Source organism: Oryza glaberrima, chromosome 9 (genome assembly GCF_000147395.1).
Source record: "Oryza glaberrima chromosome 9, OglaRS2, whole genome shotgun sequence".
In the NCBI taxonomy this organism is placed as follows: domain Eukaryota; kingdom Viridiplantae; phylum Streptophyta; class Magnoliopsida; order Poales; family Poaceae; genus Oryza; species Oryza glaberrima.
In genome coordinates this window covers 11,805,789-11,826,687 of record NC_068334.1, presented here as the reverse complement: position 1 = coordinate 11,826,687, position 20,899 = coordinate 11,805,789, and the positions used below count along the sequence as shown (strand labels likewise).

At 40.7% G+C, this 20,899-nt stretch overlaps 2 protein-coding genes and 2 pseudogenes across 2 annotated transcripts; 3 read left to right on the top strand and 1 right to left on the bottom strand.

The window, feature by feature from the left end:
- The first annotated feature begins 641 nt into the window (after window positions 1–641).
- LOC127785030 (zinc finger BED domain-containing protein RICESLEEPER 3-like) lies at window positions 642–4,285 on the top strand (annotated as a pseudogene).
- Window positions 4,286–4,561: 276 nt separating this feature from the next.
- LOC127785165 (zinc finger BED domain-containing protein RICESLEEPER 1-like) lies at window positions 4,562–9,546 on the top strand (annotated as a pseudogene).
- A 1,385-nt stretch (window positions 9,547–10,931) lies between these two features.
- LOC127785166 (uncharacterized) lies at window positions 10,932–14,351 on the bottom strand. Its single transcript, XM_052312587.1, has 3 exons — window positions 13,025–14,351; window positions 12,760–12,945; window positions 10,932–12,433 (listed from the first exon to the last, which is right to left on the bottom strand). Exons 1-3 carry the CDS (start codon window positions 13,671–13,673, stop codon window positions 12,390–12,392), a joined length of 879 nt encoding a protein of 292 aa, XP_052168547.1. The 5' UTR covers window positions 13,674–14,351; the 3' UTR covers window positions 10,932–12,389.
- A 158-nt stretch (window positions 14,352–14,509) lies between these two features.
- Window positions 14,510–15,447, top strand: LOC127783734 (zinc finger BED domain-containing protein DAYSLEEPER-like). The gene is made up of 2 exons (XM_052310912.1): window positions 14,510–15,326; window positions 15,407–15,447. Exons 1-2 carry the CDS (start codon window positions 14,510–14,512, stop codon window positions 15,445–15,447), a joined length of 858 nt encoding a protein of 285 aa, XP_052166872.1.
- Window positions 15,448–20,899: the final 5,452 nt, after the last annotated feature.

Below are 20,899 nucleotides of genomic sequence, written 5' to 3'. Positions count from 1 at the left end.
TGAGACCATAAAACCTATTGATAAGAAACATAATACATATGATTTTCTACAACTTTGACTATTATACATGGGGTTTTTTAAAACTTGTTCTTTTACAAAACCTCATCACTATACATTTTGAGCGCGAATTTGACTTAAATTCAAAAATAAAATTATTAAGTTTTAAGTTTTTGCTAAGATTAATAGTTTAATTCTTTACTAATTTAAGAAATTTGTTTAAGATATGCTAAATTAATTAAGATTTCAATAAAGGTGGGTTTTTATGAAACATTAAGACCATAAAACATGTGGTTATGCGCCACACGTCATAATATTTATGGTTTTTCGTAATTCGACCATAAAACATGGGGTTCTTTGAAATTTAACAAAATATAAAAGGTACTAGCAGCTTGTGTTGGCAATGGCAACTTTGAGATTGTTCGGAAAACAGAAGATCTTTTTTTTTTTTTCTGTTTTTCGAAGCAAGCCTAGCCCAATTTGGCTGCACTATACTGGGTCTCCAAGAGTTTTTCAGTAATGGGCTCTGATTCCATGGATTGAGCCCACGCAAAGGTAGGTTAGAAGTCAGGGGGGCCGAAGCAGCGCGAGATGGCGGGAGAAAGCGGCGCGAAAGGCTTCCCCTTTCCCTCCATCTTCTCCCCTCTCGTCTCCACCGCCGCTTCCCCCTTCTTCTCCCCACCTCGCTCCGCCCGAGAAGAAAAACCCAAATCCAAACGCCGCTTCTGCTGATCCGCCGCATCCGATCTATCCCAGTGTCCCCCTACTCGAGCTGTAAAGATCGGTATGCATCTTCCCCTCAATTCTAGATTCTTCTTTTTATTTTGATTTTTTGGGGGGATGGAGGAGGCGGCGGTGAATAATCCAAAGCCGTTTCTTGTCCTCCTGGATAGATTAGGCTTCTGTTTTTTTTTATTATTAGCTTGTGTGTTGAATGCGATTTGGGTTCATGGGTTGTGCAGGTATGGATGATCAGGAGTGTGGCGGTCCAAGCGGCGGCGTCGGCAAACAAGAGGATGGAGAAATGAATGGTGCGATTCTCTCTACTATCTCGTATGGATTGAAACGAATCTATTTTCATGATGCGTTCTTGCAAGTGGAAGTCTTCTAGGTTCACTTCGATTGCACGAGTAATAGGCAGCTTCAAAGTCTAGTACCTATTGCGCTACATTTATTTCCTCGAAATGCTACTTGTCTACTTTGTTCACAAATCTGGTACTCTATAAGCTCTACATTGTTGAATGATAAACTCTCTTGCATGTAAAGAAGAAATGTTGCAGTGCAGCTTTAATCTTGTGGTGCATTTGGCAATTACAATGTTTTCACAGCAATGCGCTAAGCCTGTTCAGTCCATCCCCTTTTAAAAATATTGTTCACTTAAATTAGGGCAATTAATTTTTAGACATGTTTTACTCAATTGACTGCACTTTTCTAAGTCTTTCCTGATGTCTAGGCACGGAAAATGAGGTTGACGATGCCGATGATATGGTTGAACAAGAGGAAAGCTCAGGCAGCACGCCAAGCCCATTGCTCTTAGGCACATGGCCCAAAAGGCTCCGATCAAAGGTGTGGGATGACTTCACACCCATCTTCGTCGATGGGAAGGTTGCGAGGGCTGAATGCATGCATTGCCACCGAGTCTTCAACAGTGGCACAAGCAATCTGCTAAAGCATCAGGCCAAATGCAGCCCCCGGGCACAGAAGAGGCCCATGCAACAAGAGCTTCCAGTATCGCTGTCAGTCGAGAATAGGTCCCCTAAGGAACTTGATGCAGTTGAGCAGGACATTCCTACAGACAAAAATACAAAGAACCTGGAGGTTGAACAGGCTGAAACTAATAAGCTCGTCAGAACATTGGCAATGTACGGAGATATTCCGTTGAGGGTGAGCAACCATGGTGAATTCAGTCGGTTTGTTGCTTCCTTAAACCCTATGGTCGAAATTCCACCTGCAGATAACTTGTACTTGTACTTCACGGGATTATTTGAAGAAGAAAAGGCCAAGCTTAAGAAGCGGTTAGCATCTTTAAATAGTCGGGTGTCCCTGAGTGTTTATGTTTGGCACTATGACACACTCTTGCCATTTTTGTGCTTGAGTGTTCATTACATCGATGATCAATGGCAGAAGGACAAAAAGATCATTGCATTCCAGGCTGTCGATTCTTCTTGCCACGCAAAAGAATTGAGTATGGTCATATTAACAGCTATTAGAGTTGGGGTCTCTTTGGCAAGGTTTTCAGCATTGCATTAGATGATGCATTCATTGACGATTCAGTGGCTTCAGATGTGAAGGATATCCTTCAAAAATGGAACTCACTGCATGCAGATGAAAGCTTATCTGGAAACCAGAGCTTGTTTGTGGTACGCTATGCAACTCATCTACTTGATCAGATTATTCAGGTAGGGCTCGATGAGCTCGACAAGATCATGGAGAAATCAAGAAAGTTTTCTAAACTTGACAAATTCATGGAGAGGTCAAGAAAGTTTTCTAAGTATCCAAAGGGTGACGCTCCTTTAGCATTACAGTATCCAAATTGTAGATATGCACCATCATCAGAAGACTGGGGTAAAGCAGATAAAATTTGTGCGATCTTGGATGATTTTCATCGACAAAAGGATGAACTGTACAAAGGTTGCAGTCCACTCTAGCTCTTTGACAAGATCTGGGATGTCAAGAAGGATTTGCACCGTGAACCAGTTTACTATAGTGACGAAGAAAGTTCATATGTGCGGGAAAAGATGCAAAGGAAGTTCAAGGAACAATGGAAATTCAATTGCTTACATATTTGTATGCCTATGATCATGGATCCTAAATACCGTCTGGAAATTATCAAGTCACGTATTATGTATAATTTTAACAGTGATATGGAAGATTATATTGAAGAAGTAAATGACATGTTGCTTAGGCTCTTCAGGGAATATTCTGGTCAGACTGAAGACCCTAACTGCACTTCCAGTTTTATAACTAGTGGCTGGAATTATTTGTATAAAGATGACAGGTTGTTGGATCATTATCATTATTCTGAATTTCCAGAGCGGAAGCGACCGATGACTGAATTTGATCAGTATTTGGAAGATCCATGTCTCTCAAATGATGGAACCAGTGTTCTCAAATGGTGGAAGGAACATAGTATGATATATCCTACAATCGCTCGGATAGCACGTGACATATTGGCAATACCTTACCGTACTGATTGTAAGGTAGCAACAAGGACCACAAGAGTTGCAATTGCTAAGTCAGATGGTAACCACTATGTTGAAGAGCGCGTATGTACTCAGGATTGGCTCAGATCAGGCGGTGAGTTTTGTGCCCTTGCTGTTCTCTCTTTTTTTTTGAGGGGTAATGCCCTTGCTGTTCTCACTGCTATCCAATTGCATGATTGTACTAACTGTGGTATACATGTGTTGTAGGTTATGCAAGTTAGTTACCTCATATCATTCAATGATACTTTGGGGGGAATAGTTCAGCATTGCTAATGTTTTATGTAAGTTGTTTTCCTTATGTTCTCACTGTAATATGTGCTACTGGCAATGCTCATAAGCTACATTTCTGATGCAGGTCTGCAGGATTCGACAATGCGTGTACTCAGGTTCAGAAATGTTGAGGATAATATGCTTAGTTCATTTGGCAACTATGGTTAACAGTATCTTCAGTTACTGATGATAGATCATGGATGTGTAATGGGGCTTGTGTATGTATGTGTGGTCGGTGACTTGTCGGTTGGTCTACTGGTTTCAGTATTTATCCTTTCTAAACCTATCGATCCGGTGATACTTGATCATTGTTCTTATCTTGATATTATATTAATTATATATCCTCTTGTCCTGAGTTATATTCCTGTAATTTTCAGTCTTACGGTTTCCATAAGCTAGAGTATACTTTATTTTGCTTTTCATGCTTGTATCTGGTTTGTTCGGTCGACCAAAAAAATATTCAGGCTTTCTATGAAGAATGATGCACGACATGATCATGCATAGATCACAGTAGTAGTTTTTAATTTATCATCAACCATTTTTTTCCTGGAAGATCTGAAAAACCAGGCGGATATACTCTGATAAGTCCATGGGACAAAACTAAAATGTTCAGAACATCATAGAGAAGTAGAGAGCACACCTTTTTTTTTGGTTGCAGTGCTGTTCTCAGAACTCAGAACTCAGAACTCACCTCCGCTTAATAAAGCTAAACACAGATCTAGATTTGTACACAATCTGCAGCTTTTTCTTTGTTAGTTCAACCCAATCGATCTCTTACAACACAGATTCTTGTGCAGCATGATGCAGTACGCAAGGAACAGAGACTGAACTACAGCAAAAGCACACAAGTTCAGAACTGGAGTTCTAGCGCCAGCTTGTTGGGCCGAACCAAAATGGTTAAATGGGCTCTAGGCTTTCAGGCTTGGGCTCCCTGGAAAAGTGGGGCCCAGACAAAGGTAGGTGACAGATTTTCATTTTTACCGCGAACGCGAGGTGAGGTGGCGCGGGGAATCGGCGCGAAAGGCTCCTTCCCGGTTTCTCCTTTCCCGCCATATTTCTCTCTCGTTTGCTTCCGCTTTAATAGAGAGAGGAAAAATCCTCGCTTCCCAAGAGGGTAGCGGCGGCGGCGGAGGTGGCGGCAAGGAATCCAGCGTTGCGTCCGGGGATCGGTATGCGTCTTCTCGATTCTTGTTTATTCACTATTCTTTCTCGATTCCTGGTTTTCTTCTTTTTTTCCCCATTTCTTGGGGTTGTGGTGATGCACTCTGCTTCTTCCTAGTGGATTTCGGTTTTTGTCGATTCGTTATATCGTGCATGCTGGTTGTGATTGGAAACAGCTGAGGAATGGATTGCTTCTGTTTGGTGTCTAGGCATGGAACAAGATTGTGATGATGCTGCAAACCAAGTCGGCGCAGGAGAGGAAAGGATACTGAACGGTACTGTTTTCTCTTACTCTCACTCAGAACTCAGAAGATGTCATCTATTTGGATGCCATCGCCAGCTGCATAGTTTGTTATTGATTTTCTGTTGCTCTATTTATTCATCTAGCTGTTAAATGTCTGGTTTGATTAACTTTGTTCACAAATCTGACGCTGGACGAATTCTACTTTGTTGAAATGTCTACTCAGTCAGTTTGCAAAAACAACGACGACAACGAATGCTATACCAATTAGTATTTTGTTTTTTTTTCACGAACGCCAATTAGTATTTTGTTGCATTAGGCTTTAATCGATTTATAAAACTAGTAAGGAAGCCCGCGCAGATGCGCGGGCAGTTTATTTATTGTATATAAAAAGAATACTAAAAGAAATCCTATCTCACTATATTCACTATAATAAATAGATCATAGATTCTGATGTACTAAATGATAAGAATGCGTATCATATCCAAACAAAATAATCACTTTGTCTCGATTATATGTAGATTCGCCTATCACCACTACTTATTGTCATTGTCTTGAAATATGATTGTCTTTTTAATAGATATAATTGCAGTTATACCTAAAAATAAACCCAACACATCATTAATGTCATAAAAAAATCTCCACATCATACCCAAGTGCCCATGTCTCACATGTGTCCAAATCTGTATATAAATATTTAAAAGTACCGCTTCTACCAATTAATAGGATAACCCCATTAAACTTATATAAGAATGCCCCTCTAACGACTGGGTGAAGCCGACTATAGCCGCTAAGGATTTTTCTCTAATGCCTTAATTCATGGGTCTCATATTGATATAGTTGTGCTCCTCAAGACATGTGTGAAGCACAATTTTATTGGTAAGTAGGTCAGTTAAGCTATATTTTCAACGGTAACCTCTAACTCGAATCACCTCAACCGAATAATGCACCTGCATAGTTCACTACAACGTAAGTCAGTTGAGATTCATGCTTGGCACCCTCTAGGGAATGAGTGAAAGAAGATGGAGGTAATGAAAAACTTTTTTTATGTCTTGAGTTGATTTATTGTTAATCAATAGTACGAAATTTTAGTAGTATAGACATATTTTAAAAAAGATTAACGTGGTTGATCAGTTGACTATCTAATAGCTTCAGTGGCGAGGATCACATAGAAAATATTGGCTCACACGATGATCATTTGCTAACATACGGTTTTGATATTATTTACTTGTATTATACATCTAATTCACCTATGCATGTATGTAGTGTTTAATATGCGTTGGAATTTGTGCTAATTCGTTAACACTATTTGGATGAGAACGACATAAAAATAGATATAATGCAGTTACATGTATGTTTTTTGGGCAAATAGTAGTCTCTCGTACATATGTTTGTTTTTTTCCTTTTTTTTTTGGGCAAATATATTTCTAACATAGGAATAGAGTGTACGCATGTGTACTCATAGTGTGCTTCTGCACATATTTATATTAGTTCATATGATTGTCTTTTACATTATTAGTAAAAAATACACTTTCGAGAAAATCGACGAGAAGAGGGTGGAGCAAAGGGTGGCGTAAGGTAGTGCCATATGGCATTGCTTGGTGTACCACCTCCGTAGGAGTGGTTGCTTCATTTATATATCCTCAATTTGGGAATATTTTAGAGCCGGAAACAAAGTGAAAACTACCAAATGGGATGGATAATACACACACACTCTTTCTTTTTTTTTCTTTTTATATCTCTTGTGTACCTACTTATGTAGGAGTTGTGTATGTATGTAGAGAACTATATGGTTTTTCGCACATAGGGATTAGTTTAGTATATCTAATTTAATGGTTGAAAATAATGGATCATTGATTTAATTGTAAATTGATGGATAAATATTTTACTTTTTTATATAATTTTTCATCGATTCTCTCTAATTTATTAGAGCATCACGTGGTATCTTAGAAGCATTTGTACAAGTGTAGGAATAGTATTACTCATAGTAGTAATGTACTTGTAGTCAACTATTGTTTGTAGTACATTGTTTGTATATTCTATTTACATATAATATTTTTTGTTTTTCAAATCTCTCTAAATTTATTAGAGCGCCACGTGATAGTATATAGGAGTGTTTGTAGGTGCCACATGGCGACTTAGAACATTTGTAGAAAATGTAATGGACTTTTAGTATCTCATATGAGTGAAAAAGAAAAAAAGAAGGAATGTGGGGGCCCGGTGGGCTTTTAGTATACACGGTGTATGAAGTACGTATGTACAGCTATGTATGAATGGCATGTAGGGCCTTTATAAATATAAATCTAATGTTATTTCTATTATAGATCTATTGGTTAAAATAACGGGTTCACCGAAATAAATGAAAACTGATGGTTAGATTTTTTAAAAAAAATTCTCTAAATTTATCAGAGCGCCACATGATGGTATAGGAGTGTTTGTAGGTGCCACTTGGCGACTTGAGAGCGTTTGTAAATGTAAATGAATATGATGTTTCTTGTGAGTTATTTAAACCTAATAAAGGGAGTAATCGTTAGCACTATTGGACTGAGAAAGGCGTAAAAAGATTATAATATGGTTCATGTGATAATTTTTAAATCAAAATATAATTAATATGTGATGCAATATTTTTTATTATAAATAAAATAGATGTGACATGTTTTATGTAGTCATATATTAGGGTCGATCTGGATGTAAAAAAAAGATCGATCTGAAATGCATCTAATATGGTTATATGTAATCATTTTTAAATTAAAATGTAATTAATATGTTAATATTAGAGATAAGATAGATATGCCATGTTTTATATAGTCATATGTAAGGATAAGTATAGATCGTTTGTTTTTCTATATAGTATTCGTATGTGCCTGTGATCGTACTATTTTTTTCTGTCAAATAGTGTACGTGTTATGTTTTTTTTTCTTTTTTGCTTTTTTGGGGATCCAGTAGGTTGATGGGCTTTTTAGGCCCATAAAAAATAATTTTAATCATTATGGGGATAAAAAAAAGGAGAAAAAAAAGAAAAGGAGGTTAGATGGGTAGTACATACGGTGTGGAGGGATCGTACGTACGACGTACGTTGGACGGAGGTAGATTTTGTTTTTTATGTAAATATAAATCTAACGATCAAAATTAGTGGGTCCACCAATTTAAATGAAAATCAATGGTCAGATTTCTCTTTTTTATTTGAGTGACATGTGGCGACTTGAGAGCGTTTATAGGATGCCACATGGCGCCTTAGGAGCGTTTGTAGCAAGTTTAATGGACTTTTAGTATATAATAGATTCTGTTCAAATCTGATATGCACTGAATCTATTCAATCATTTTTTTATTGAAATGTTTGTTAAAATAAATTAGGCCATTGTTCACTCGAAAACATAAATTTACTCGAATGCACTGTTATGCAATTATTGTGTTTCTTGATTCTTAGGAATGGGAGATAATGTTGACAATGCCAATGACATGGCTGAACAAGAGGAAAGCTCAGGCAGCGCGCCTAGCCCATTGTTCTTGGGCACAAGGCCGAAAAGGCTCCGATCAAAGGCGTGGGATGACTTCACACCCATCTACATGGATGGGAAGGTTGCAAAGGCTGAGTGCATGCACTGCCACCAAGTTTTTGTCAGCAACAGCACCAGTGGCACTAGTAGCCTGCTAAAGCACCAGTCCAAGTGCAACCCCCATTCCCAGAAAAGGGCAATGCAGCAGAAGCTTCCATTTCTGCCATCCAGCCAGAAGAATCTGACGACACTCAATTCTGATCCGAGACAGAAGAAGCTCCTATTCTTGCCAATCAGCCAAAAGAAATGCTCTGACACAGCAGATGTGATGCCTCACAAGAAGGATCCTGCCTTGCCTAACAGTATGAATGACACAAATCGGAAGAGTCAGGAGGTCGACAAGAGTGGGTCTCGTGAGGAACTCGCAACACCTGAACAGAAGAATCTTACCTTGCGTCATGTACCCACGAATAATAATGACCAATCTCATGATGAACATCCAGTGCCTGAACAGAAGAACAATCCTACCGGCACGAATATGAAGAATCCTGAGACTGATCAGAACGGGTCAAATGGACTTATCCAGACAATGGCAATGTGCGGATACCTACCATTGATGATGCACAATGATAGGTTTAGAAAGTGTCTTCCTTGCTTCGATTCTATGGTCAATATGCCAGCCAACATTAACATCTATCTTGACTTTATACAACTGTTTGACAAAGAAAAGGCTAAGCTGAAGGAGAGGTTTGCTGCTTTAAGCAGTCGGGTTTGCTTGAGTGCTCATGTGTGGCACTATGTTCAACAATTGGCCTTCTTGTGCTTGAGTGTTCATTACATTGATGAAGAATGGGAGAGGCAACAGAAAATCATCAGATTTTGTCACGTAGGTCCTTCTTGCGATGCAGGAGAATTGAGTAGTGTTATATTGGGAGCTATTGAAAAATGGGGTCTTCGTGATAAGGTTTTTAGTATTGTATTGGATGATGAGTTTGTTGATGATTCAGTTGCTTCAAATGTCAAAGCCCATCTCCAGAAATGGAATTTTCACCGTGCAAAACAGAGCTTCCAGGAATCGAATTCACACTGCAAAACAGAGCTTGTTTGTGATACGATATGGAACTCATTTACTTGATCAGGTCATTCAAGTGTGTAGTTTGTGAATTTTTCTTTGGAAGCTTCACCCCTTCAGTATTGCTATCGTTATTTACATATACATGAGTAGATGGGCCTCTAGCTGATGGGCCAGCACACAAACACACACACACACACACTATTCTATTTATAGCCCAACACTCCCCCTCAAGATGGGTGATAGATATCTATCATACCCATCTTGTCACACGAACGATTACACTCTTTAACACCTAAACCCTTTGTTAAACAATCAGCAACTTGTCCACTAGACGTTACAAATTCTAATTCCAAAACTCCCTCATCCAGTTTTTCCTTGATAAAGAAACGATCCAACTCCACATGCTTTGTTCGATCATGCTGAACTAGGTTGTTAGCAATGTTGATTGCTGACTTGTTGTCACACCACAATTTCATGGGAGTATCCACCGACAACTTTAACTCAGAAAGAAGATTCCTTAGCCATAACAACTCACTCAAACTCACTGACATTGCCCGATATTCTGCCTCAGCGGTTGAGCGAGACACCACCGGTTGCTTCTTGCTCCTCCAAGATACTAAATTGCCACCAACAAACACACAATAGCCTGAAGTTGATCTTCTATCATCAGGACAACTTGCCCAATCTGCATCACAATAGCCTTCAACCTCCAAGTGTCCATTTTTCTTAAACCATAGGCCTTTACCTGGGCTTCCCTTCAAATATCTCAAGATCCTATAGACCGCATCCATATGACCACTCCTTGGATCATGCATATATCGACTCACCATACTGACAGCATAAGTTATGTCAGGTCGTGTATGACACAAATATATCAGTCTTCCCACCAGTCTTTGGTATCTTTCCTTATTCACTGGATTTCCAGACTCTGCACATAATTTATGATTTTGATCAATTGGTGTAGAGGCTGGGTGACATCCAAGCATACCTGTGTCACTGAGCAAATCCAATGCATATTTCCGTTGTGACAGAACTATCCCTCTAGGAGATCTTGCAATTTCAATACCCAGAAAATATTTCAACTGGCCTAGGTCCTTAACTTCAAATTCTTTGCTTAGATTCTGTTTCAACCTAGTTATCTCCAAGCAATCATTCCCAGTGATAATCATATCATCAACATAGACAGCAAGGATGGTTATATGATCTCCACTATGATGATAAAAAACTGTATGATCTCCATTACATTGCTTATAGTCCATAGCACACATTGCACGCCTAAACCGATCAAACCATGCTCTTGGTGATTGTTTAAGACCATACAAAGATTTCTTCAATCTCAACACCTTTCCTTCAGTTTGTGAAGTAGCAAATCCCGGTGGGATATCCATATACACCTCTTCTTGAAGATCTCCATGTAAAAATGCATTCTTGACATCTAGCTGATGCAATGGCCAATCAAAATTAGCTGCACAAGAGATGAGAGTTCTTACCGTGCTACAAAGGCTTTATATGTGGATGACAAGGAGTCATAGGAAACAAAGTTGGATATATTATTTTCTTCATCACCCTCATCTTGATCTTCAAAACCATACCTTAGTGGAGGTTTACCTGCATTGCTTCTCACACTCTTTCTGACAGCAATTGGTAAGTCAGATTCTTCTCTAACTTCCTCTTCTTCTCCCCCTGACTCCAAAGACCCTTGCTCATGACTTACATCTTCCTCTACCTGATTATCCTCTTCAACTTGTTGGATTACTGGACACCTTGTTCTCCTTGTGTATACTTGAAGATTTTCCTCTTCATGTGGCTTCCTCCATTCTTGCTCCTGTGCAACAGGACCACCCATAGGACATGGAATTGAACCAACCACAAACTTTTCCTTCTTTGATTGTTCATCTCCCTTTGGACCCAATATTTCACCTTCCATCTGTTGACCATCATGACCACTAGTTGAATTATCAAGATCAATGAATAAAGAACTTAAATCTGTCTTCTCATCGTAGAATGGGACATATTCTCTAAAAGTAACATCCATACTAACAAAGGTTTGTCGTTCTGATGGACTCCAACACTTATACCCCTTCTGGCCAGATGGATAGCCTATAAAGATGCATTTGACAGCCCGAGGATCAAGTTTTCCAACGTAAGGTCTATGATCTCTAACAAAACAAGTGCAACCAAACACTTTTGGTGGAACAACAAATTCATTCTTTCTAAATATCATCTCACATGGTGTCTTCATTCCAAGTATCCTTGATGGCGTGCGGTTGATAAGATAAGTTGCTGTCATTACTGCCTCACTCCACAAGAATTTAGGTACATTCATAGCATACATCAATGAGCGAGCTGTCTCCAAAAGATGACGGTTTTTTCTCTCAGCCACCCCATTTTGTGGAGGAGTATCAGGACAAGAAGTTTGATGCAATATTCCTTCTGATGAAAGAAAGCTACTAAATTCATTGTTTATATACTCCCCGCCATTATCAGTTCTAATAAATTGAACTCGAGCATTAAAATGATTTTTAATGTATGCATAGAAATTCTGGAAGCATTTAAACACCTCATCCTTATGCCTCATAAGATATAACCATGTCATGCGAGAGTAGCAATCAATAAAGGTAACAAAATACTTCATTCCACTCATAGAGACCACAGGTGAAGTCCAAACATCTGAGTGAATTAGCATAAATGGTAATATACTTCGGAGTCCTCTACTCACATATGATGTTCTTGTATGTTTTCCATACTCACATGCATCACATACTAACTTATGTTTATCCACTCTACTTAGTTCTGCTGGAAACATCTTACTCATAGTTTCAAAAGATATATGCCCCAATCGACAATGCAAAAGTAATACCTTAGCCTCTTCTTTACTTGTAGAAGCCATCAATACAAGACATACATCTTCACTTGTCTCCTTTCGATCCAAATACCAAAGTCCATCACGCCTGACGCCAGTCCCAAGTTTCTTCCCTGTTTGCCTCTCCTGAATTAAACAATTCTCACGATCAAGGAATACCCGACAATCCATATGATCAACAAGAGAACTTATTGAAATCAAATTCACTGGAAAAGAAGGGACATATAACACTGATGATAAAGTGATTGAAGGAGTACACTGTACTGTACCCTTTCCCTTAACTGGGCATGATGTTCCATCAGCAGTTTCAATTGTTTCTTTTCGTGTAAATGGGTATGGTTTATATGATGCAAATTCTCCACACATACCCGTGACATGTCTGGATGCACCCGAGTCAAGTATCCAATTTGAATGAGAACTATTGATTGACATAAATGCTTGGTTTGAGTTACCTGAGGTAGAATGAACAAGGTTTGGCAACATCAACATTTGTAGGTCCAGAACAACCCTCTTCAAGAGTGACCACATTAGCTCTGTGATCACCTCTATACTCATAGCCTCTACCTCTGTTAGCTCTACCTGCATAACCTCTTCCACCTCTTGCTCCACCTCTATCACCACTTCTTCCTCTTCCATAACTAGGCTTGCGAGGAACACGACAATCACGCATGAGATGCCCCATTTCACCACAATTAAAACACTCTCAAGTCTCTTTACCTTGTAGCATTGCATAGGTGGGACTTGATGAAGGTGGTGTAGCCTTAGGCAATACTTTCCTCTTAAGCTCATCTTGAGCCATAGCTGCTATAGCCTCATCCAAGGTAGGAAGAGTAGTCTGATGGAACATAGCATCTCTTCTCCCTTCAAACTCTGGATTTAGGCCTTTCAAGAATTCAATAACCCTTCTGCGCTCAATCCATTTCCTCATTTTTGCTATACAATCGGGGTGCTCTAACCCAAGAGGATCATAATGATCCAAATCAGACCACAGATGCTTCAATTCTGCAACATATTCTGCAACAGAACGCTCCCCCTGTCTCAAAGCACTTATCTTCTCCTGTGCCTCCACCATTAGCATCACATTTCCTTCTCCTGAGTAGAGATTAGTGAGAGTTTTCCACATCTCACTTGCACTTGAGATGGTCTCAACAGTTGTAGCAATAGCAGGGATAAGTGAAGTCAACAACCATGCTACTACTAAAGAGTTGGTAGTGCTCCAAGTCTTCCATTCTGCACTAGTGCTCTCAGGCTCCTTCACTTCTCCAGTGACATATCCTTCTAATCCCTTAGTCTTCAAAATCAACAATGCTCTCCTTGACCAACTTAAATAATTTTTGACACCCTCCAACTTAATATCATTTTGCATCAACTCAATTTTTGCATTGTTTCAGTATGAGGAATCACTGCATTACTTGTAGTTGGGGCCTCACTAAATTTCTTTGCAAGCATGTCCACCAATTTACCCATCACTTGTTCAAGTCCCTGATTTTCCCCCATTTTAATCAAGCAGCACTCAACTAACTGCTGTAACAAAGCAAACTCTCCTTGTCTACACTCCACCAGCAGCACTAACAACAAGCCAACAATTCCTCTACCCTGTATTTTCTTCCCAATAAATCAGTAGTAGCAGCAAGAACAATCTCGATTACCTCAATCTTGAAGAAGAACAACAGTAACAACAGTCACTAGTGCTTCTTCCCTCAACCACAAGCCACAGTACAGAGTTCACCACTAGCCAACAAGCAGAAGCACGGCTGGGAACCAACTCAACAAGCAGAAGCACGGCCGGGGAACCTACTTGTAGCTGCTGCCCCTCCAGACCTCCCTGCTCAGCTCACGCACCTGCTGTGTGTTGCCGTCACCGCCGCTCGCTGCAGCAGCCGCGAGCGTCCTGAACTGCTGCGCCTCCAGTCCACTCCTACTTGTCCCTGCTCACCGTCCTACACCACCACCAAGAACTCCAACCTCAGCGCTTGCTCCCTCAGCTAGGGTTCGTCGCCGCCGGCCGCCAGGAGCACGGCTCTGATACCATGTAGTTTGTGAATTTTTCTCTGGAAGCTTCACCCCTTCAGTATTGCTATCGTTATTTACATATACATGAGTAGATGGGCCTCTAGCTGATGGGCCAGCACACAAACACACACACACACACAATTCTATTTACAGCCCAACAAAGTGGGCCTGGATGAACTTGACAAAATCATGGAGAAGTCAGTGATGTGTTCAAAGTTCATGGAGGGCCTCACCTCTTCAGCAGTAAAATATTCAAACAACAACTATGCAGCATCAGGGAAGGACTGGACCTGTGCACGTCGTATTTGTGATACCTTGGAGGATTTTCATCGGTGTATAGACATAATGCCAAATTTTCCCTGTCCTGTGGACCTATTTGACATGGTGTGGAAAGTCAAACGTGATTTGCAACGCGAAGTTGATAACAACAGGGATGATTCATTTTCCACTGTGGTAAAGAAAATGCAAGAGAAGTTCAAGAACTGCTGGAAACTCTGCTGCTTACATTTCTATTTGGCCATGGTTGTTGATCCTTCGCACCGTCTGGAACACATCAAGTTTCGTGTTAGACTGCACACTGACACACATTATATTCACTATATGCATGATATATTTCTGAACCTCTTCGATGAATATTCTGGCAAGGTGGAAGATACTAACTGTACTTCCGAGACTAGAACAGAAGTTGGTGTGGATGGAGGTGATGCTCGGTTGAAATATTACCGTCAGTACGAAAATCCAATTTGTGAACGACCAATGACTGAGCTTGATCAGTACTTGCAAGAGCCACGTCTATCTGGTGGTGAGCGTGATGTTCTTCGCTGGTGGAAGGGACATAACCTGACCTATCCAACAGTTGCTCGGATGGCACGTGATATATTGGCAATACCATGCCGTACATATTTCAATATAGCAACAAGAACTGCAAAATTTGCTATACGTGAATCACGTAGGAATTTCTATATTGAAGAGCTTGTTTGCTTTCAGGATTGGCTCACATCTGACGGTATGACCTGTACCCTTGCGTTCTCTTATTGTTTTGCCATTGAAATTCTTGTACTTACTGTAGTTATCATGATTTCGTAGGTTCTGCTAGGCAGAAGTCGACTAGTGGTATTACTGAGTGAAATCAATATTCAAGTCTCAAAAGGAAAAGGATTCCATGTAAGCTGCTTTCATAAACTACCCGCTGTCCAGCAAATATGTTGTTAGAAATGGCTCATTTGTTTTCTTTAATTTTGTGGTGCAGGATTTAAGTATGACAAAATGTACAAATGACAACTTTGTTCAGGCAATTTTGGGTATTATGCCAAGTTCATTCGCCAAATATGATTAATAGTAGCGTTTGTTACTGATGGAGATGTAAAGAGGCTTGTACTGACGTGTTGTGGGTAGCTTGTCACTGGGTTCCTACTACTTTTTTTGAACGAAACTGGGTTCCTACTTCTCATAACAGCTACTTTTAACTTAACATTTCATCTGATGACGGTTTATCGTTATGTTTTCACTTATATCCTCTTGTTGTTGTTGAGTTCATGCCTCTGATGTTTAGTCCTCTTATGGTTCGCAAGGCTAAACTATATATTCCCTTTGCTGATTCCTAAGTACATCAGTTTAATTTGCTGGTAAAAAAAGTTCAGACTCTCTGAAGTCTGAACAATAATATGTTTGAGATGATGATACAGGACATCTCAATACTATGCTATCTTCAGAAGTCACCCTCTAAACTATGCTAAACCAGATATAATCTCTAGCCTTCTGGCACTGGCCATTGCCTATATATGGATCTGCATCTCTATACTGTGAACAATATCATGTTAGTTCTCCAAGTGGACCTACACCCTCACCCCATCGAGGTGATAGAGAGGACTAACCTGGATTTATATATCTCCTTCCAAGTCGGTGGACTGGGTACCCAATGCTGGCCGTCGTCATGGTCGCCGTCGGCCTCATGTTCACCGCCTCCTTCTGTAAGGTCCTCTGACCTCTGATGAGGTCGCCGCCGTCTCGGTGGCTCGACCTCTCGCCCCTCTTCACACCGGCCGCCACCCGCCTTGAAATTGTGCGCTGATGACGATGACGAGCAAAGGGAGAGAGAGAAAGAGATAGTGAGGAGGAAGGGAGTGAAGATTGTAATAAGTGGAGTGATGACGTGGGTTCTACTGTATTTTTTTTTTATTTTTAACCAGACACTCATTGATATGTGGGTCCCACGGTTTTTTCTTGATTTTAAGTGTCACGCCAATGCCACTCTATCCAAACTGTCTTGGGATCTTATTTGTACTTGTTTTATGAGCTGAGAGACGTGTCGTTCTGGTATTGCGGTTAAATGACGAATTTCAGACTCGGTGACATAAGGGACCAAATGTGAACTTATTCCTTGTTCTGTATAAGCGCCAGATTGTTGGGCCGAACCAAAATTGTTAAATGGGCTCTCTGGAAAATAGGGTCCACACGGTAGCTGTGGTGGCGCGGGTAAGCGCGGCGCGAAAGACTCCTTCCCGGTTTCACCTTTCCCGCCATATTTTCTCTCGTTGCTTCCGCCATCAATAGAGAGAGGAAAAAATCGTCGCTTCCCCTCCCATCATCTCGTTTGCCGAGCCCGAGAGGGTGTGGGAGAGACTAAATCGCAGCGGTGGCGGTGGCAGTGGCGGCGGCGGCGGCGGCGAGGAATCCAGCCCTGCCGATGCATTGCGTCCGATCGGCCTCTCCATAAGGCTCCCTGCCCCTGGGGATCGGTATGCATCTTCTCGTTCTTGTTTATTCACTAGTCTTTCTCGAACCCTGCTATGAGCTTATTTCTAGAACCAATTTTGCCTATATTTTTTTTCTCTTTTCATTTTTGGGTTGTGGTGAATGGTGATGCACTCTGCTTCTTTCTGGGAGATTTCGGCTCTTGTCGATTCGTTTTATCGTGCATGCCGGATGTGATTGAGAAATTTTGCGATGAATGGATTGCTTCTGTTTGGTGTCCAGGCATGGATCAAGATTGTGATGATGTTGCAAAGCAAGTCGGCACAGAAGAGGAAAAGGCACTGAACGGTATTGCTCTCCTTTCTCTCAGTCAGAACATACCTTCCTTCTTCAGGCTATGTGAATGCCATCGCCAGCTGCATAGTTTGTCACTAGTAGTTTATGTTGCACTCTGTTTATCACTCTAACTGTTAATTGTCTAGTTCATTCACAATATGATGCAATGATGCTAGACGAATTGTACACCACTGAAATGTCAGAAGTCACCTTGAGAGGAGAGGGAGCCAGCAACAAATCCTATTCCAATCAGTCTTTCGGTGCATTAGGCTTCAATCGATTTCTAGCAGTCAGTTCAAATATGATATGCATTAAGTCTGTTCAATCATATTCTTTTTATCGACGAGTTTGTTAAAATGAATTAGGCCGTTGTTCACTCAAAAAATATTACTTATTTCATTGCGCCGTTATTTTTTTCGCCGGGCCGACGAATAGCCGGCCGATGTATATTAAGAGTAAGAAAGGGAATGTACAAGGTACATTGCACCGTTATGCAATTGTTGCATTTCTTGATGCTTAGGAATGGGAGATAATGTTGATAATGCCGATAACATGGATGAACAAGAGGAAAAGCTCCGGAAGCGCACCTAGCCCATTGTTCTTAGGCACAAGGCCAAAAAGGCTCCGATCAAAGGTGTGGGATGACTTCAAGCCCATCTACATCGACGGGAAGGTAGCGAGGGCTGAGTGCATGCATTGCCACCAAATTTTAATCAGCAACAGCGCCAATGGCAGTAGTAACCTGCTAAAGCACCAGGCCAAGTGCAGTCCCCATCCCCAGAAAAGGCCAATGCAACAGAAACTTCCGTTTCTGCTATCCAGCCAGAAGAGTCTGACGGCACCCAATTCTGATCCAACGCAGAAAAAGCTCCCATTCTTGCCGATCAGCCAAAAGAAATGCTCAGGTCCAGCAGATGCAATGCCTCAAAAGAAGGATCCTGCCTTGCCTAACAGTATGAATGACACAAATTGGAAGAGTCAGGAGGTTGGCAAGAGTGGGTCTCCTGAAGAACTCGCAACACCTGAGCAGAAGAATCTTTCCTTGCCTGACGTACCCACTAATAACAATCGGAAGGATCAGCCTCATGATGAAAATCTAGTGCCTAAACAGAAGTGCAATCCTACTGTAGTGAATCTGAAGAATCCTGAGGTTGATCAGAGTGGATCAAATGGACTCATCCAGACAATGGCGATGTGCGGGTACCTGCCAATGATGATGTACAATAATAGGTTTAGGAAGTGTGTTCCTTGCTTAAATTCTATGCTCCCGATGCCATCTAACGATAGCAGGTTTGGTGACTTTATGCAACTGTTTCATAACGAAAAGGCTAAGCTGAAGGAGAAGTTTTCTACTTTGAGCAGTTGGGTTTGCTTGAGTGCTCATGTGTGGCACCATGATCCACTCTCAGCCTATTTGTGCCTGAGTGTTCATTACATTGATAATGAATGGGAGAGGCAACAGAAGATCATCAGATTTCGTCAGGTAGATCCTTCTTGTAATGCAAGGGAATTGAGTGATGCTATCTTGAGAGCTATTGAAGATTGGGGTCTTCGTGATAAGGTTTTTAGTATTACACTGGATGATGAATTTGCCGATGATTCCGTGGCTTCAAATGTCAAGGACCATCTCCAGAAATGGAACTCACACTACTCAAATCAGAGCTTGTTTGTGGTACGATATGGAACTTATTTACTTGATCAAGTTATTCAAGTGGGGCTGGATGAACTTGACAAAAGTATGGAGAAGTCAATGAAGTGTTCTAAGTTCACGGAGGGCTTCACCTCTTCAGCAGTAAGAAAAGCAAATCACAACTATGCAGAGTCAGCGAAGGACTGGAGCAGTGCACGTCCTATTTGTGATACCTTGGAGAGTTTTCACCAGTATATGGACAAAATGCATGATTTTCCCCGTCCAAGGCACCTATTTGACAAGGTGTGGGCAGTCAAATGTGATTTGCAACGAAAAGTTGATATCTACAAGGACGGGGCATTTTCTACAGTGCTAAAGAAGATGCAACAGAAATTCGAGAAATGCTGGAAACTCTGTTGCTTTCATTTCTATATGGCCATGGCCGTTGATCCTTCGTACCGTCTGGAACACATCAATTTTCATGTTAGCCTGTACAGAGACATAGATTATATTCGTTATATGCATGATATATTTCTCAACCTCTTCGATGAATACTCTGGCAAGGTGGAAGATACTAACAGTACTTCTGAGACTAGAAATGAAGTTGGTGTGAATAGGGATGATGATCGGCTGAAATATTACCATCAACATCAGTCTGAAATTTCAATTTGTGAGCGACCGATGACTGAGCTTGATCAGTACTTGCTAGAGCCACGTCTCTCTAAAGGTGAGCCTGATGTTCTTCGATGGTGGAAGGGACATAACCTGACCTATCCAACGGTTGCTCGTATGGCACGTGATATATTGGCAATGCCATGCCGTACAAATTGCAATGTAGCAATAAGAACTGCAAAATTTGCTAAATGTGAATCACGCAGCAGTCACGATATTGAAGAGCTTGTTTGTCTTCAGGATTGGCTCACACCTGACGGTATGTCCTACTTACACCCTTGCGTTCTCTTATTCTTTTCCATTAGAGTCTTGTATTTACTGGAATTATCATGATTTCATAGGTCCTGCTAGCCAGACTTCGTCCAGTGATCTTACTGAGTGAAATCAATCTTTGAGTCTCAAAAGGAAAAGGGTTCAATGTAAGCTGCTTTCATAAACTACCCACACTACATAAAATATGTTATAAATGACTCATCAGTTTCTTTTGTGATGCAGGATTCAAATATGAAAAAAATGCACAAACGACGACTTGTTCAGACAATTTTGGGCATTATGCCAAGTTAATAGTGGTGTTTGTTACTGATGGAGGTGTAAAGAGGCTTTTGTACTGACGTGTTGGGGGTAGTTTGTTACTGGTTCCTAATATCAGCTACTTTGAACTTAAACATTTCATCTGATTATGCTTTATCATTATGTTTTTACAGATATCTTCTTGTGTTGAGTTCATTCCTCTGATGTGCAGTCCTCTTATGGTTTACAAGGCTAAAATATATATCCCTTTCTTTGCTAATTCCTGTACGTCGATTTAATTTGCTGGTCAAAAAAGTTCAGACTCTCTGAAGTCTGAACAATAAATATGTTGAGATAATGATTTTTTTTTTTTGATCTAGGAGAGCAGCGCTCCCCCCTATCTTCAGAGGTCATCCTCTAAACTATGCTAAACCAGACATGATCTATAACCTTCTGGCACTGGCCATTGCCTATGGATCTGCATCTCTGTGACTGTACTGTGAACAATATTAGCTCAGTTCTGCTCTTCCAAATTTCAGACTAAACCCTTGGACGGCCACCGGAGCACCTGGTCTAGCAGTGCACACTGGTAAGCTCCTGGAATTCAAAACGGCGATGCCTGGGACGACACGAATTCTAGATGAAGAATGCATCATTATTGGTGCCTCGGATATTGCTGCAGATTTCAAACTGAATAGTAAAATTTGCAAAGTAATTGGAGTGAGCAATTGTAGTAT

Coding starts and splice junctions, on each gene's coding strand:
- LOC127785166 (XM_052312587.1), bottom strand. CDS start 13,673: ATGCAAAATGATATTAAGTTGGAGGGTGTCAAAAATTATTTAAGTTGG. Junction 12,946..13,024: donor CACCTATGCAATGCTACAAG/GTAAAGAGACTT, acceptor TCGCAAGCCTAG/TTATGGAAGAGGAAGAAGTG. Junction 12,434..12,759: donor CCTTGTTCATTCTACCTCAG/GTAACTCAAACC, acceptor TGTTTAATTCAG/GAGAGGCAAACAGGGAAGAA.
- LOC127783734 (XM_052310912.1), top strand. CDS start 14,510: ATGGAGAAGTCAGTGATGTGTTCAAAGTTCATGGAGGGCCTCACCTCT. Junction 15,327..15,406: donor GGATTGGCTCACATCTGACG/GTATGACCTGTA, acceptor ATGATTTCGTAG/GTTCTGCTAGGCAGAAGTCG.